The sequence below is a fragment of the Ruditapes philippinarum genome, unplaced genomic scaffold, assembly GCF_026571515.1.
Source record: "Ruditapes philippinarum isolate M1 unplaced genomic scaffold, ASM2657151v2 ctg627_1_1_1_1, whole genome shotgun sequence".
NCBI classification, from domain to species: Eukaryota; Metazoa; Mollusca; class Bivalvia; order Venerida; family Veneridae; genus Ruditapes; species Ruditapes philippinarum.
The window spans coordinates 14,380-32,140 of record NW_026854864.1 but is presented as its reverse complement, the minus strand read 5'-3'; the positions used below and the strand labels follow the sequence as shown (position 1 = coordinate 32,140).

The 17,761-nt window shown below is 32.7% G+C and overlaps 1 protein-coding gene across 2 annotated transcripts in view; it reads left to right on the top strand.

Moving 5' to 3' along the window:
• Nucleotides 1-17,378, top strand: part of LOC132741336 (xaa-Pro aminopeptidase 1-like) — a 41,436-nt gene extending 24,058 nt beyond the window's left edge. For both annotated transcript variants that reach the window (XM_060729481.1, XM_060729480.1), the window contains exons 14-20: nucleotides 3,122-3,182; nucleotides 4,026-4,095; nucleotides 4,466-4,570; nucleotides 5,484-5,552; nucleotides 6,985-7,061; nucleotides 14,634-14,732; nucleotides 16,228-17,378. In XM_060729481.1, coding sequence (XP_060585464.1) covers nucleotides 3,122-3,182; nucleotides 4,026-4,095; nucleotides 4,466-4,570; nucleotides 5,484-5,552; nucleotides 6,985-7,061; nucleotides 14,634-14,732; nucleotides 16,228-16,347 — 601 coding nt within the window. In that variant the 3' untranslated portion in view covers nucleotides 16,348-17,378. The remainder of the gene's footprint in view (nucleotides 1-3,121; nucleotides 3,183-4,025; nucleotides 4,096-4,465; nucleotides 4,571-5,483; nucleotides 5,553-6,984; nucleotides 7,062-14,633; nucleotides 14,733-16,227) is intronic.
• The last annotated feature ends 383 nt before the right edge of the window (nucleotides 17,379-17,761 follow it).

The following is a 17,761-nucleotide window of genomic DNA, read 5'->3' as shown; positions in this document are numbered from 1 at the left end:
AGTAAAAAATTAAAAAATCCTCTTTTTTGACGGTACAAGGCTTAGAGCTTTGATATTTGGTATATAATATCATCTATGGGTCCTCTACTAAAGTTGTTTTAATTATGCCCCTAGTGTTAAAATTGCCCTGCCCCAGAGGCAATATTTTTCCTTATATTGTATAAAGTAAAAACTTGAAAAATCTTCTTCTCTGAATTGAAAAATCTTCTTCTCTGAATTGACAAAGGCTAGAGGTTAAATATATGGCATGAGACTTTGCGAAGTGAACCTTTACCAAGATTGTTCAAATTATAGCCCTGGGGTCAAAATTGGTTCCGCTCAGGGGGTCATTGATTGATTGATTGATTGATTTACATATAGTAAAAAAATAAAAATATTTGTCTGAAGGTACAAGGCATAGAGCTTTGATGTTTGCTATATAATATCATCTATAGGCCCTCTACCAAAGTTGTTCAAATTTTTCCCCTGGTGTCAAAATTGGCCCTGCCCGGGGGGCAGTGATTCTCATTATGTACACATAGTAAAAACAGAAAATAAAACAAATGTTTTCTGAATGGGAGAAAGCTACAGCTTAGATATTTGACTTGAAATGTTGTTTGGTGGACCTGTATCAAGATTGTTTTGAATTAAACCCTTGGGTCCTTCTTGTCCTTTGATGTACAGCAATGAAATTTTGACCATGTGCACAGTTTTAGTTGTAAAATTGAACTTTGATATCAGGTGACCTAGATTTTGATGATGTGACCTACTTTCTTGTCCTTTGATGTACAGCTATGAAATTTGAACCATGTGCACAGATTAAGATGTAAAGTGAACTTTGATTTCCGCTGACCTAGATTTTGACAAAGTGTCTTACTGTGTTGTCCTTTTGATGTAGTCATGAAATTTAGGCTGTGTGAAATATGACCTTCACCACCAAATTCACTAGACTCGAGTGCATTGATATATTCCTACTCTGATCTTTTGTTGAGTTAACAACAGATTTAACCACTAATCTGATAATAGACATTTGCGGCTTATAATGAGGAACGGGGATTGAGGATCGAGGACAAGTTATATAAAGGGATAATCTCAAAATAATCAAACATTTTATAATCAACATGGTTTCTTAGTAACGGACAACACTAGCATTGGCAACGATGATTTGTGTTAATATTACATTGTATTGTCTTTGTCCTGAATACTATTATTCCTGTGTTACTACTTTAGGCGAGATGTCAATAGCCCTGACCGCCATATGTACTCGTATTTGTCTAATGAGTACCTCGTTTCAAATGAAAACATGGGGTTGCGTTCATTGAACGCCGCCTTTCCTTGTTGATCTTGTTTATCATATTTTATGGAATTAAAGCCCCACCGTGTATATTCGGTAATGTTGGAATATGAAAATAACGCACGATTCGTGCAATAAGTAACGCAGAATTGTGCAATACATGGCGGCTACCTGACAGGATTTCCAGACGCGGTAAGTAAACTGGCTAATATATATTTTTATTTAACCTATCTGAAAAAAATGAATAGCTGCATACGGCTGCAAAGACAACTGTTTGTCCCTCATCAATTTATTTCCAATAAATTGTTTACTTTTCAAGATCATTAAAGAAAATGATGACTTGACTACCGTTTTGAACGAGATTTTGGCTTATGTCGACTTTTATTAGTACAACAATGCATATTATACGGTATAATTTCGATTTTAGGTAGGCAAGTGACATTTACTAAACTTCTGATGATAAAAAAAATAAAATAAAGTGATAAAATGGGATTCAAGTCGTGTTTATGAGGAAACGCCGATGGACGCTTCGCGGTAACGCCGGAAAATGTGATTTTATACGATTGAAAAAAGTGTTGAAATATCTTGGAAAAAGTGATCCCTTGGAAGCATTAAAAGAGCAAATTAAATCATGAAAATGCAGACTCGGTTTAATTGGGTTGTATATGATGGATAATAAAAAAAGTGCAACAACCCCCACGGCCCCCTGGCACCGGCTCAACTCTCAACACTTAAAAGTGCTGGACTCAGTTCTAAAGGATCAGAAAATTACATATCAACACTGAAGTGAAGTACGGGGCACCTTTTTTACTGATGCCACTATGCACTTGACACCTGCTGTTTTGATGTATAAATATCGCGTTAAACTCACTCCATTTCAATTTCACATTTCAATATTTTCAATTTATTGCCAGAGCTTTAGGCCGTACAACGATTTGAAAGATGTCTTTTGAGATAATGATTTTTTGCCGAAAAAAGAACAATTAGGGACAGTCCCTATGTAAAGACCGGGCTTCTAAACCAATGGTCATTGCTAGGTCAAGGTCCGATCTTAACAGATGTATAAATGAGGGCCAACATGGACAGCTGACCAACAGCTTCACTCTCACCTAGTCCCGACACAACTCGAACCAGGACCAGTCCCACGTAGTCAAAACGACAAGCTCAAGCTGCCAAACGTTATGACATCATCAAAGGACGAAACTATTCATGCACGTCAATGCACTAGACTTAACAACCGTCAACGACTTATAATGTGTGTTCATCGTAATTACCATGTTCGGTATATAAACGTTAATAAACAAAAATCAACAACGTGCAATGACAACAATTAATGCATGTGTATAAATATGAAGTGTGAAAAATAAACAACGGTAATAATTAATATCGCACGTAGACACAATATAGTGTACAAATACAAAAGGGTATGTTTATTGCACCCGTCAAATTATAATAGTTTTATTTTAAAATAAATCAAGCTTAGGGTGAGCGAAAATCATACAAACATGATATCTTTTTAAACAAAAAGAACAAGTAAAGTACCTTTTTTTCTAATATTTTATTCATGACAGATACATTTGAAAAAAAAAGAAATATTCCCATCTACAAAAGCTGATAACGGTACATGGTAATGTAATTATACAATACAGGTAGTTGACATATTCCGACATACATACATAGCGAAAGGCTTAATTTTCTGCAGTTTTTAAATCTGCGGTGTCGTTATAAACCGCAGAAATAGCAGAATTAAAGTTCCCGCAGAAAGAAGTACTTATACGGTAGTATCACCGTAACAAAAACAAAATATAACAGAAAAATGTTTATATGGTATATACTATATAATAACAGAGATGGTACAACAGATGTGACTAGAACTATGCATTTTGGTACACCATCTGACTATGAAAAGGTAATGATAGTAAACAATTAATTTCTATATGTAGAGGAAGTTACAATTTCTGATGTTGATTTGGTATTAAGTTTTTTATGGTGGAATACAAATAAAATATAAACTCATTATTATCAAGTTATCTTACTGGAACTAACCAGTACTGGTGACATATCATGTATGATAATTATAGTAAGGTTAAAGCTAGAAAGTTGTCATATGAACTTAACATTGTTATATTCTGTTTTTGATTTTAATTTTAATTTGTAATTTTCATTGTCACTTTTGGTGATTATGAAATTTAACAGTTTGGCAGGTACATGTATCAGTTTAAGCCTAGTAAACATGTACATGTAATTTATACTTGGCATCAAATTTGTATAGAAATGACTAGACACTTTTGAAATATTAGAAGAAATATTTTCCAGATTTTTCAAAATATTTTAAATAACCTTGAAGTAAGGGAACTGATAGTGATTAGCCTTTGCCACCATTATAGAGTCAGTCCAATCTGCATGACATTACAATCTGACCAGGCTCTATACTGGTTGTAGATCATTTTTATGAAAACTTTGAATGGAATGTTTTAAAAATCAAAGCTGGACAAATCAATTACAGAAATTCAGCAGGTTAATATATGTAGATAATATTTCTATTTCTCTAATGTTTCATCTTTGACTATATTAAATGTACTACTTTGGAAGAATCCTATGTCACATTGGAAAAATAACAAGATAAATGTCATAAAAAATGTGACAGTTATACATGTAGGTCAGTAACATGCAAACATAAGTTGATTAGAACACTGAACACTAACAAACATGTATATTTGAAAATAATTGTAATAATTTGTTTTTACTCTAGGAATGTTTCACTCGAGTGTTAAAGGGCCATATTAATCTTTCTACTGTTGTTTTTCCAAATGGTGTCAAAGGTAAAACATTTTTATAGTTTGGTGATCAGATCTTTGTTAAGTTAATGCTGAATTTCACATGACTTTGAATGTATTTTAACAAACCATTACCATTTCCTGAAGTTACTTTATACATGAAGTTAGAAAGTGTAAGATCTTATAAATAAAAAATGAGCTGTTCTATCTACGAATATGTCAGTGCCTGAAACAGTTTGCATTTTCTACTACAAACAGGTGTATATATAGAAAATATAACAGTAATAATTGTCGTAGAAAATTTATGTAACAAACAGGCAGTATTAATTATGATTTAATTATTATATAAAAGTATTTGATATTATTTTACTGTAAGTTTTACTGTATAATGATACTGAATACTCTGATAACACAGGTCAGTTATTGGATTCTCTTGCCCGCACTGCATTATGGGATGTAGGTTTAGACTATTTACATGGTACTGGACATGGTGTTGGAGCATTTCTCAATGTACATGAAGGTATTATCTTGATATAATTATTTAAACACTATAAACTCATTATTATCAAGTTATCTTGCTGGAACTAACCAGTACTGGTGACATATCTTACTGGAACTAACCAGTACTGGTGACATATCTTGCTGGAACTAACCAGTACTGGTGACATATCTTGCTGGAACTAACCAGTACTGGTGACATATCTTACTGGAACTAACCAGTACTGGTGACATATCTTGCTGGAACTAACCAGTACTGGTGACATATCTTACTGGAACTAACCAGTACTGGTGACATATCTTGCTGGAACTAACCAGTACTGGTGACATATCTTGCTGGAACTAACCAGTACTGGTGACATATCTTACTGGAACTAACCAGTACTGGTGACATATCTTACTGGAACTAACCAGTACTGGTGACATATCTTGCTGGAACTAACCAGTACTGGTGACATATCTTGCTGGAACTAACCAGTACTGGTGACATATCTTGCTGGAACTAACCAGTACTGGTGACATATCTTGCTGGAACTAACCAGTACTGGTGACATATCTTACTGGAACTAACCAGTACTGGTGACATATCTTACTGGAACTAACCAGTACTGGTGACATATCTTGCTGGAACTAACCAGTACTGGTGACATATGAGGGAATATTGTTGACACTGAACATTACAGCATGCAAAATAATTGACAGAATCTACTGCTCACAATATATGCTGATTATCATCATTTTGTTTTAGTGATAATCAAATTAAAAATTTTCTCAAAATGTTTTTATATTTAAGATATACCTTGAGGTGTTTTATCAGCACTAATCTTTTCTCAGTTTACCTTATATCACAATTAAAATATAAAAAAAAGGGTAAGGGAAACTCAAAAGTTGTTCTAAACCGGGTTTAATTATTATGTAAATTGATATATTTTTAGGTCCATGTGGTATTCATCAAAGAGTTATGCATGAAACTCCTCTACAAGAAGGAATGATACTGTCTGATGGTGGGTATAGTCAATATTTTGTATATTAGTTTACCTTCACCATCTTACTCAAACAAATATATATTTTAATTTTATTAGCTCCTTTATTCAAAAATAGGGAGAGCTGTTGTACTCTCCCCTGTAAATTGGCTGCAATGGCAACTTTGTTTAAGTTTTTGTGTGCAAGTTGGTTTCTCCAACACTATGGAAAGTTCTCACACTTGTTCTCTGTGATTATTTAATACAATGGGCACATGTCCCATAACTTCAGTTACTTTTTATACAGAGTTATGCCCCTTTTCTTTATGTCAAGCACTGAGAATAGTTAGGCGCTCTGTCTTGCAGATAGCCCTTGTTGCGTTAAATTGGCACTAATATGAATGTACAGTTCATATCAATCTCATACATTTTGAATGTAAATGTTATTGTGATACATTTTACATTCCCCCAGAACAGACAAATATCTTCTAGTTATCTAATTATATAGTAGACAATGGAGGAACATGTTTTCCCTTTAAGCAACAAAATAAACTCATAAATAATACAATATTTTTGTGAAAGCACATTAATGTATAGTAGGTCCATCCTAAAAAAAGTTTTCTTTCAGAATTTATTAATAGTGACTGATTTATTCATTCCACTTTTGTATCTCTTATTTACCATGAAATTGACTTTTGTTAAACGTTTTTGTTTGAGATTTTATTTTAATTTGAATTGAATTTTTGTATTACATGTATTAGTTTTTCAGCCTTGTAAGCCTATATGCTAAGTTGCTAGTAAATTTAAGGTGAACTTATGTTGAAACCTTAACTTACCAAATTTCTTATAAGGCAATTTACTGTTGAACTACTTTCTTACTGTGATTGACAAATGGCAGATGTTTACAATCTTACATTCTTAGTATTAAGGCTCCCACGTTTACAATTTTTTTGTAAACGTTTACACGATTGTTAAGAACCGAAACGATACCGTTTAAACGATGGTACTTCTATGTACTATACTACCATGTATTCAAGCCGCCAATTGATGAATTACTTTATATTTTTAATACATGTACAAATAAATAGTGTTCAGGGCTCATCACGATTGAGTCGGCACACATTTTCTGCATTCTATCCCCATTTCCGTCTTTTGAGCATCAAAGGTAAATCAACTTTACCAAGAATATATTATGTCACGAGCGATTATTGCACGATGATGCTGTGTGGAGGGTTGTAACCACCCATTTTCCGTTTTTTACTTTGGAATAAACCAATATGAATTGATAAAATCCATGATAACGGGCAATGATTAATATTCTTTGTAAGACAATATGGTCATTTTGATTAAATGGTAAAAAATTTCGTAAACGTTTACGAATGAAAATTGAAACGGATCCGTTTAAACGTGTAACCGTTGGGGCCTTACTCAGTATACATATAATAAGGTGATATTCTATTCTTGTATATTACAGAGCCCGGTTATTATGAAGATGGTAAATTTGGTTGTAGGATAGAGAATGTTGTCATCATAGTAAAATGTGATACAAAGGTATGTACAATATGTATATTTCTTTATAACTTTCATTTTAGATTCTGTAAATCATATCATTTGGATTTTAATTGGATACCTCTAATATTCATTTACAAAACATAACTAAACTTTTTCAGCTCTCTTTGAATAAGATGCCAGTCAGTTTCAAATAGAAGTAAACAACATCTAAACTGCAATTAAGATTTCGATATAACTAAATCTAAAATAAATTTAATTCTATGTTTCACGTTTTATAGAAATTTCAAAAAAGCTTTTTTTCCCCCTGAAGAATTTTATTCAGCCTAGAAATACATGTCGTCATACTCATATTCAAGTAGTTCCCATAAGAAAAAAATGGTTCCATTTTTTTCTTATGAACACTTGATCATTGGAAAATGGACAGCATAAACAGCCATTCCAGAAAATTACGCGCCATTTGTATGTCTGTGTGTCTTTATGTGTGATTTCAACAAAAATGCACGAAAATGCAACTTTAATTTGTTTGATACAAACTTTGGCATATTTCTCAAAATTGTAGATCATTTTTATTGAACAGTTCAGATGAAATAAGTCAATAATAGAGCTACACAGTACATCTATTTATGCATTTTCCCGTGTCGCTTGAATGGGTTACATCTCAACAGAATAGTTTACGAATAATTAAATTGCTTTCAACAAAAAAGAAATATTTTAAACTTTGGCTGAAGAGTCCTTCTTGATTTTTCATCACATTAAATAACATTATTCACACCATTCTCTTTGTGTAAAGCGAGTTTGTAATGTCGCCAAAATGCTCTTAACTTCCGTTATCAAAAACAAGACGTCTAGAGCATATGCGCTAATTCGCATATAGACGAAATAAGACCTTAAATTTTGCGTTAAACTACCAATCTAACATATAAAACGGGTAAAAACATGATAATAAATATATATTGAATATCATTTCGTTATTTTTAGGCGAGAGTGAAAACAGTTGAAAAGTCAATTAACTGCCGTGACAACAAAACAAATCTTACTTAACATGTATACCAGTTGATATTCTATGTTTAAATAACGGATAGCTTGCCTTCTTCACAAAACACGTACTTGTTTTATTTAAGATTGTTTTTTTTTAAAGAAAAGGCACGGTAATTGTTCTGTTTTTTAACTTCCGTGATTATTAACTTCCGTTATAAAATCGATAATTTGTACTGAGCAATTAAGCCGATAGCATTACAAAATGACTGCGTGTACATTGCTTACGTCACAAACAAAATTATGACGTTGTAGTTAATGCGGTTTGACATTGAAAGGTTATCGTTTTTCAGTGAGTCGGCAGATTTGTCTGAAGGTCAGTAAACGTTTATTATTTATGCTCTATATCTTGTTTGTATTGATAAATCTTCTTGTTGTATTATTATGATGTTTCGTAATACACATTACACAATCAAATCATATTCTAAATCAACCCGTTGATGATTATTTAGCCTTTAAAAACAAAAATATTATTGGTAAACAAACATGTAACGGAAGTTAATCAAAAACGTACAATTGATAATATTTGATTTTAAGAAGTATATTGTGCTTAGTTTATTAAATATATATACATTTTACTGAACGATGTTTGTTTGTACCCATACATATTCATTGAAAACCTGTATACGTGACGAGGAATCATCTTTGGACCTTGATGATATCTGCATGTAACGGAAGTTAAAAACTAAAACAAACCATGGTCATATTGAATGATAATATTTCTTTCTGAATTCAGTTTATCATTATAAATGTACATTAAGCTCTGAAATATTTGCTTAGTATTTCATTTCAGTATAAGATTTTAGGAATTGATAGGTTTTAAACACAAAATATTAACGTAAAATGTAACGGAAGTTAATTTATAACATTTATGTTTATAACCTTATATCCAATAAATTGAGCTGGATATTTTCATAATTTACTTTGCCTCTATTAATATATATTTCAGGATGCCTTTGTCAAGGGCAGAAATACAGAAAAAGTACAGGCAGAAAAAGAAAAAAGAATCTGGAAGCTATGCCAAAAAAGAAAGGGAGAGAAAACGAAAAGCATATATACCAGTAGCTCTTCTAAGTGAGACAGAAGTAAAAAACGACGTAAAGAAACGCTGAAAAGAGTAAAAAAAACACTATGAAAAGAAACAAAATGATAGAAATGCAATTTTGTTTTTCATATTTTAAACACAGACACAGTGCAAACAAGAAATAACAATAATGGTTGTCTGACAATTAAACTCGATTTCAAGCAAAACAGATGCTCTAGAACTGGAAAAAGTATGCTGTGTAACGAATTAGGAAAAGCTGAAAAGCATATCAAAGACCTTGAATTAATGAATGCACAACTAAAGAAAGAGAAAAAAAGAATACAGAAACGGTTAGAGAGAGCACGACAAACTAAAAACAAAACACCGGAATTAAGACTGAACACATGCAACACAGACCTGCAAATAGCTGCAAGTGAAATCAGCCAAGTGATGTCAAGTAATGCTGAAAGGCTAAATTTTTCAAATGATACAAATGACATTCAAATGCCTAATACAAGTGAAACACCGAGGAAAAATACCAAATTCGATGACAAAACTGACATGCTAACACCAAACACAAAGGCAAATATTGATTTAAGAGATTCGGGATTAACCCCTAAAAAACACATACAACTAAAGAAAAAACTTCTACAGTTTCATGTGTTAAACGCAGAAATCACGGAAACAAATGCTTTGAAGAACTGTAAACTTAAAATTGCAAAGAAGTATAGATGTGTGCGGGCATTTGGGAAAATGCTTGGTATTAGTAGAAAGCGAATGAATGCAAGTTGCAAAAAGAAAAATTCAGGTAGAAGTCAGGTTGTTAAAACAAAAGTTCATGAATTTTTTCAACGTGAGGATAATTGTGTCACTATGCCAGGAAAAAGAGATCAGAAGCACCAAAAGCGAATATTGACGGACTACTTGCACAATCTTCACGCTAAATTTATATTAGAAAATCCACAAATCAAGATTTCAAGATCAACCTTTAGTAATATGAGACCAAAACACGTCTTATTGGTGAACTTCTGTTGCAGAAATACGTGTTTGTGTTCGCGGCATCAAAATATTGCATTAAAAATCAAGGCAATTCAAAATATAGCAGGGACTAAGAACCCTGACAATTTTATTTAAAATAACACCGATGGTGATATACAAGAAAAACTTGGACAAATACAGAAATCCCACCTGACATATACAGAGTGGAAACGAGTTGACGAATCTGGAAAAATGAAATGGAAGCAGGTCCAGACTAATGTTACGAAGGCGGAGTTTGTTGAACTTTTTACAAAGGATGTGAAAGAATTCCGGGCTCATGTTCACCGAGTAAAAAATCAGTATAGTCAAATGCGGCATGTCCGTGAAAATCTAGAAGATGGCCATGTTCTTATATGGATGGACTTTGCTGAAAACTTTACATGCTCAGCACTTGATGAAGTCCAATCAGCTTATTGGACAAGCGAACAAGTGACTTTACACACCAGCGTTGCGTATTTTCCAAAGACACATAATAAAACACATAAAAGTGTCGTGGGCATATCAGATCTTAATATACACAATGCAGCAATGGTTGTTTCTATGGTGTCAACTTTGATTCCAATAATCAAATCCGAATACCCAGACTTGAAGTACATACACTATCTTACAGATTCTCCAACCTCTCAATATCGTAATAAGAGTATATTTGAGTTCTTAACAAGACATGAAGCACTTTTTGGAGTCAGGGGATGCTGGGATTACCTCAAAAGTGGCCACGGGAAAGGCCCTTGTGATGGGCTTGGAGGAAGTATTAAACGTTCCGCAGACATGGCTGTAAAGCAAGGCAAAGTTATTATTCAGAATGCACATGATTTCTATTCTTGGGCAAGAAAGCAGTCTGATACTGAAACATCTGTGACATATTATTATGTATCTCAAGAATTGTACGAAGCAACAGCCGATGACCTGAAAAATAGAAATGAAAACATCAAAGCAGTAAAAGGGACTTTTAAGCTGCATGCTGTTGTTCCTATTGGCCATACATCAATAGCGAGCCGCGACTTGTCATGCTCTTGTAACAACTGTAAATCCGATGTAATTACGTCTGAATGCAGCGGTTGGACGGTTCATGAATTGTCAAAAACAAATAGTAAAACCGGACTCAAAGTCAAAGGCACCCGAAAGGCATTAGAGTGAAATGTCTCGACAGGTGAAAGTACAAGTAAAGATATTGGTAATACAGATGCCAAAATAAATGAAACTGAAAAGAAATGTGTTCATGTTGAAGAAGGTGATTTTTGTGCTGCAGTTTTTGAACAAGAATGGTATATTGGTCTGGTTAGTGAGAGCAATGAATCAGCTGATCAATTTAAGATTAATTTTATGGAAGAGGTCGGGACAAGGGAAATCAGTTTTCGGTGACCATCAAAAGCAGACATAGCGTGGATCCCTGCTGGAGATATTTTAATGAAAGTACCAGAACCACATTCGTCGGGGTCAAGAAAACGACTTAACAAACTTGGAAATGAAATCACGGACTTAATTGAAGTGTTATGTGAAAGAAAAATTATCGTTTTCTTATAAATAAATGCTGGGTCTTAAATGCTTAACATCCGTGACGTAACTTCCGTGACATGTAAATTTGTTGAAAATGTTAATAATTTTACGGTTTTTTTTAAAGTTAAGCTTCAAAATGGAATATAAATATATATAGCATATCCAGTGGAAACAAAATTACATTCCAGATGAATAAAATGGTGAAATTTGCTAAAGGAAACTGTAAAAAATTATTACATGTTTTTGTTGTTGTTATATTGTAAATATTTATCAACGTAAACCAACTGCTTGTTATGACACTGAGATATCATAAATATGATCATATCAAAGTTTACTGACAGTTATAATTACATTTTAGTTTGATATATTTCTTTTTGATTGTTTTAAAATAAATAAAAGTTCAGTTTCAAACTTTTTAACTTCCGTTATTTTATACCAATTTGAAAATGCATAACGTATAAGGTAGCAGATAAAAAGTTAATATGAAATTCTATTAAGCATTAAATGTTCGACACAAAAGGTGTATAGAAACCCTAAAAATGTACCGTTTTTTGCCAATATCTGGATTTTATGAGAGAAAAAAGGAATATGTATTCCTGGGAAAATATTGATCCTTTTTTCAATAATTTTTCAATTTTGCTCTTTTGGGTTTGTTGACCAGGATTTATTTTGCAAGCTATTTTGCAATGCGGCAAAATATGTATATGATGAAAGAATCTGAGCGTGTTACCTAAAGTTCATCCTGAAATAGTTTATTGTGTCTTCAAACAAAGCAAGTATACGGTTTTAACTTCCGTTACGTCTGAATTCGGTGATATAGTTTAACAGCAAATATGTTAGTGACGGTATAAAATTAATGTACAGTATTTTAAAATTAAATTTGTGAAATGTTATTTTAACCGTAACTAAACCTAAAAATCATTTTTTCAAACCTACAAAAATTGTTATTTATTATCACCGATGGCTCTTTTATTGCTGGAATGGCTGTAAAATGGACAGGGTTTCAGTGCATGTTTGGTAGAAGGCAAACAATAATCATTATAAATCACTTTCACATCTGACCTTTTAAACATTTTGGGTTCAGGTCCTAGTGCTCATTTGCAGAAATACTGCTAAACAAAATGTGTATCGGGGTTCAGCAATGATACCATCAGTGGGAAGATAAACAGACAATAGGATGAATCTTGCTTCAATACTGCAATTTTGTCCTGTATAACCTGATTATAAATAAATTTATTGCTTTTATGTGTAAAATATCATGCATACAAGCTCTCTATTGCAAGTAAATACATATGGATACCAGTAATGGGTAAATTGAACAAAATAATACAGTAATTTTATTTCCCCATATTTCCCCATAATTGGTATTCAATTTTTTTATGCCACCGCAGCATCTGCGATGCGGTGGCATATAGCGATTCACCTGTGTGTGTGTGCGTGTGTGTGTGTGTTTGTTTGTTTGTTTGTGTGTGTGTGTGTTATATAGATTATATAGTGAACTTAAAAAATCTTCTTGTGAAAAACCACTTGTCCAATTTCAATCAAACTTGGCAGGATTGATCCTTGGGTGAAGGGCTTCCAAAGTTGTTGAAAGAATTTCATTCCATGCAGAAATCTGGTTGCCATGGCAACAAAAAGGAATTATAAGAATAAATTTAAAAAATCTTCTTGTAAAGACCCAAAAGGCCTAGAGCTTAGATATTTTGCATAAGGCATTGTCTGGTAGACCTCTACCAAGATTGTTCAAATTATAGCCCTGGGGTCAAAATCGACCCCGCCCGGGGGGTCATTGATTTTCACTATATGTACATACAGTAAAAACTTAAAATACCTTTTTGTAAAGGCCCATAGGCCTAGAGCTTAGATATTTTGCATAAGGCATTGTCTGGTAGACCTCTACCAATATTGTTCAAATTATAGCCCTGGGTTCAAAATCAGCCCTGCCCCGGGGGTCATGGATTTTCACTATATGTACATATAGTAAAAACTTAAAATACCTTCTTGTGAAGACCCAAAAGGCCTAGAGCTTAGATATTTTGCATAAGGCATTGTCTGATAGACCTCTACCCAGATTGTTCAAATTATAGCCCTGGGGTCAAAATCGGCCCGGCCCCGGGGGTCATTGATTTTCCTCATATTTACATAGTAAAAACTTATAGTAAAAACTTTAAAAAAATTTCTTCTAGCAATTGACAAATGCTAGAGGTTAGATACTTTGCATGAAACATTGTGAAGTGAACCTCTAGCAAGAATGTTCAAATAATAGCCCTGGGGTCAAAATTGCCCCCGCCCCGGGGTCATTGATTTTCAATACATACATATAGTAAAAAATAAAAAAAATCTTATTGTCTGAAGGTACAAGGCTTAGAGCTTTAATATTTGTTAAATGATATCATCTATAGGTACTCTACCAAAGTTGTTCAAAGTTTGCCTCTAGTGTCAAAATTAAAAGTGAACTTTGATATCAGCTGACCTAGATTTTGACAGGGTGTATTACATGTTGTTCTTTGATGCAGTCATGAAATTTTAGGCTGTGTGAAATATGACCTTCACCACCAAATTCACTAGACTCAAGTGCATTGATATATTCCTACTCTGATCTTTTATTGAGTTTACAATAGATTTAACCACTAATCTGATAATAAGACTTAGATATGCATTATGACAATCTCAAATTGTATAGAAACAAAAAAAATATGTTCCTACATTACTATTTAGTGTTGTATTTATGCGGTGGCATAGCATTTTTCTCAAATGCAATCTTGTTTTAAATCATTGCGATTTTTGTATGGGAACTGCTCTAATGCCAGTAGTATTATGCTCGCCCATGGAATGAAAATAATTGTTATCTTTATTCAGATGAATGATAAAAAGGGTCATCATGTGGTCTTCTAGTTTGTTTGAATATACAGGTACTTTAAAGTCCTGTAGGAAAATAGAGGGAGACAATATAATTAAATGTATATGGTGTGTACATTTTAGTGATAATGAATAATGTTTTCATCTTTTCATTTCAGTATAACTTCAGAAATAAAGGATTTTTAACATTTGAACCACTCACATTAGTGCCAATACAGCGAAAAATGATTGATGCAAGTCTTCTAACACAGAAAGAGGTAATACATTATTTCTTACAGCAGATTTAGCAAACATTGAGCTATTTTGAGAAGACATATCCTGCAAAAAAGATAATAATCACTAATTTTCTTGATATAAAATATGTCTGTTCTATATCATGGATTCTTTAGTAAGTTTTGTATCATGATAAAATTTTCTATTTTGTATCAAGGTCTATTATATATATCTGTTTTATGGTCAAGTAGAAAAATTCATGCCTGTTTTGTATCATGGTCAAATAATTGTTTCTGTTTTGTGTCATGGTCAAATATCTGTATCTGCTTTGTGTCATGGTCAAATATCTGTATCTGTTTTGTGTCATGGTCAAATATCTGTATTTGTTTTGTGCCATGGTCAAATATTTGTTTCTGTTTAGTGTCATGGTCAAATATCTGTATTTGTTTTATGTCATGGTCAAATATCTGTACCTGTTTTGTGCCATGGTCAAATATCTGTACCTGTTTTGTGTCATGGTCAAATATCTGTATTTGTTTTATATCATGGTCAAATATCTGTACCTGTTTTGTGCCATGGTCAAATATCTGTATTTGTTTTATATCATGGTCAAATATCTGTATTTGTTTTGTGCCATGGTCAAATATCTGTATCTGTTTTGTGCCATGGTCAAATATCTGTATCTGTTTTGTGCCATGGTCAAATATTTGTTTCTGTTTTGTGTCATGGTCAAATATCTGTATCTGTTTTGTGCCATGGTCAAATATCTGTATCTGTTTTGTGCCATGGTCAAATATCTGTACTTGTTTTGTGCCATGGTCAAATATTTGTATCTGTTTAGTGTCATGGTCAAAAAATTGTTTCTGTTTTGTGTCATGGTCAAATATCTGTTTCTATTGTGTATTATTTTCAACTTTTAACATAATTTAACAATATGGTATTCCTCATTCTGTTTTGTATTATGTATTTTAGGATGTTAATTAGGCTAATGTTAATCAGGACATTATTAGTTATAAAGATTTTTGACAGGTTATATGACCCTATATAAATGGTTGTTTGTAAATATAACCCGAGCCACTAGGCGAGGGTCATATTGCCAACAACCATTTATATACGGCCATATAACCTGTCAGAAATATTCACAAGGAATTTATAATACAGCAAGCATCATTTTTAGAGGATTAAAGGGCGATTTCTTCATAAATCGACAGCAGCCGTGTATATAAATCAATATAAACGTCATGATTATCCAATGAAACGCGACATTACAGACATGCAGTATTATAAATGAACATATACATATATTTACAGTATTTAATTTACAACATTAGTTCATTATAAAAGATTTCAGAGCGTCATAAAAGTACTGAACAATAATAACATGTTTGAGATAGATATATACAATGTATTTAAGTCAGCCAGAATATTTTTCAACAAAAATCTGGAAATATAGCTTAGTTCAAATGTTCCAAGTTATATGAGTCCAAAAATGTTCCAAGTCATATAAACAGATTAAAGTGAAAATGTTTGTTGTAACAGATTGACTGGTTGAATGATTACCACTCTAAATGCAGAGACATTGTTGGACCAGAGTTACAACGTCAGGGGAAAACTGCAGCCTACCAATATCTTATGAGAGAAACTGAACTTGTTGGATAAAAATTTAGATTCATTTGCCATCAACATTTGTAATATATACGTATATGATATGACATTATTTGTTGAAGAGTTATGTTTGTAGCATCATGTTATGAATTTCAGAGTGATAATAAATGCATAAGTATATCAAAATTAGCTACTGAAAGTTTTCATAACCAATGCAAACTTGCTCAATAGTAAATTTTTTAAGTATGCAACTTGTATGTTTGTACTCGAAAGATGTTTATTTTACATTAAAATGAGGCTGTAGCAGCAGTAATCAGTATTTTTATATATTAAATTTGAGCAATATATCATTATTCATGGAACAAATGATTACATTAATATTGTAAGATAAAGAAACGTTATGAATTATAACATCTGCAACTTTTTAACAAATATTATCATAGTTTTACTGCTTGTGTTGGGAGCTCACTTAACACCTTGGTATTAGGTTATATCTCATTAAAGGTTAATGATATTCATTTAAAATTTTAGGGATCATAATTTTAGTTGTACTATCCAATACCCTTAAAGCACAAATTTTCACTGAATTACTCCCCTTGCAACATATTTTTGTTAAATATTGTGGTAGTAAGTTTTTTTCTTTTATCACTAAATAGTTCTCTCAAAACCTCCTAAATGTATTATTTTATGGTGTTAAATTGTAGGTCACTGACCAATAATACCCTAACACTTACCAGTATATTAATTTTAACTGAATTATTTCCCGTAAGAAAATTACTGATGAATGTTTTACACAACCACTGCAGGTATCCTTTCATTTATTCTTTATATTTTTGTTTTACTAATACAATAGTGTGGTGTTGTCTTTTTAGCTCACCTGTCACAAAGTGACAGGGTGAGCTTTTGTGATCGCTTTTCGTCCGTCGTCCGTCCGTCGTCCGTAAACTTTTACTTTAAATGACATCTCCTCATAAACCACTAGGCCAATTTCATCCAAACTTCACAGGAATGTTCCTTTGGTGGTCACCTTTAAAAATTGTTCAAAGAATTTAATTCCATGCAGAACTCTGGTTGCCATGGTTGCCATGGCAACCGAAAGAAAAAACTTTAAATATCTTCTTTTAAAAAACCCTAAGAGCTAGAGCTTAGATATTTGGCATGAAACATCTTGTAGTAAGTGTCTACCAAGTTTGTTCAAATAAAAGCCCTGGGGTCAAAATTGGCCCCGCCCCAGGGGGTCATTGATTTTCCCTATATGCATATAGTAAAAACTTAAAAAATCTTCTTTTAAAGAACCCAAAGAGCTAGAGCTAAGATATTTAGCATGAAACATGTTCTAATGAATGTCTACCAAGTTTGTTCAACTAAAAGCCCTGGGGTCAAAATTGGCCCGGCCCCAGGGGGTCATTGATTTTCCCTATATGCATATAGTAAAAACTTAAAAAATCTTCTTTTAAAGAACTTAAAG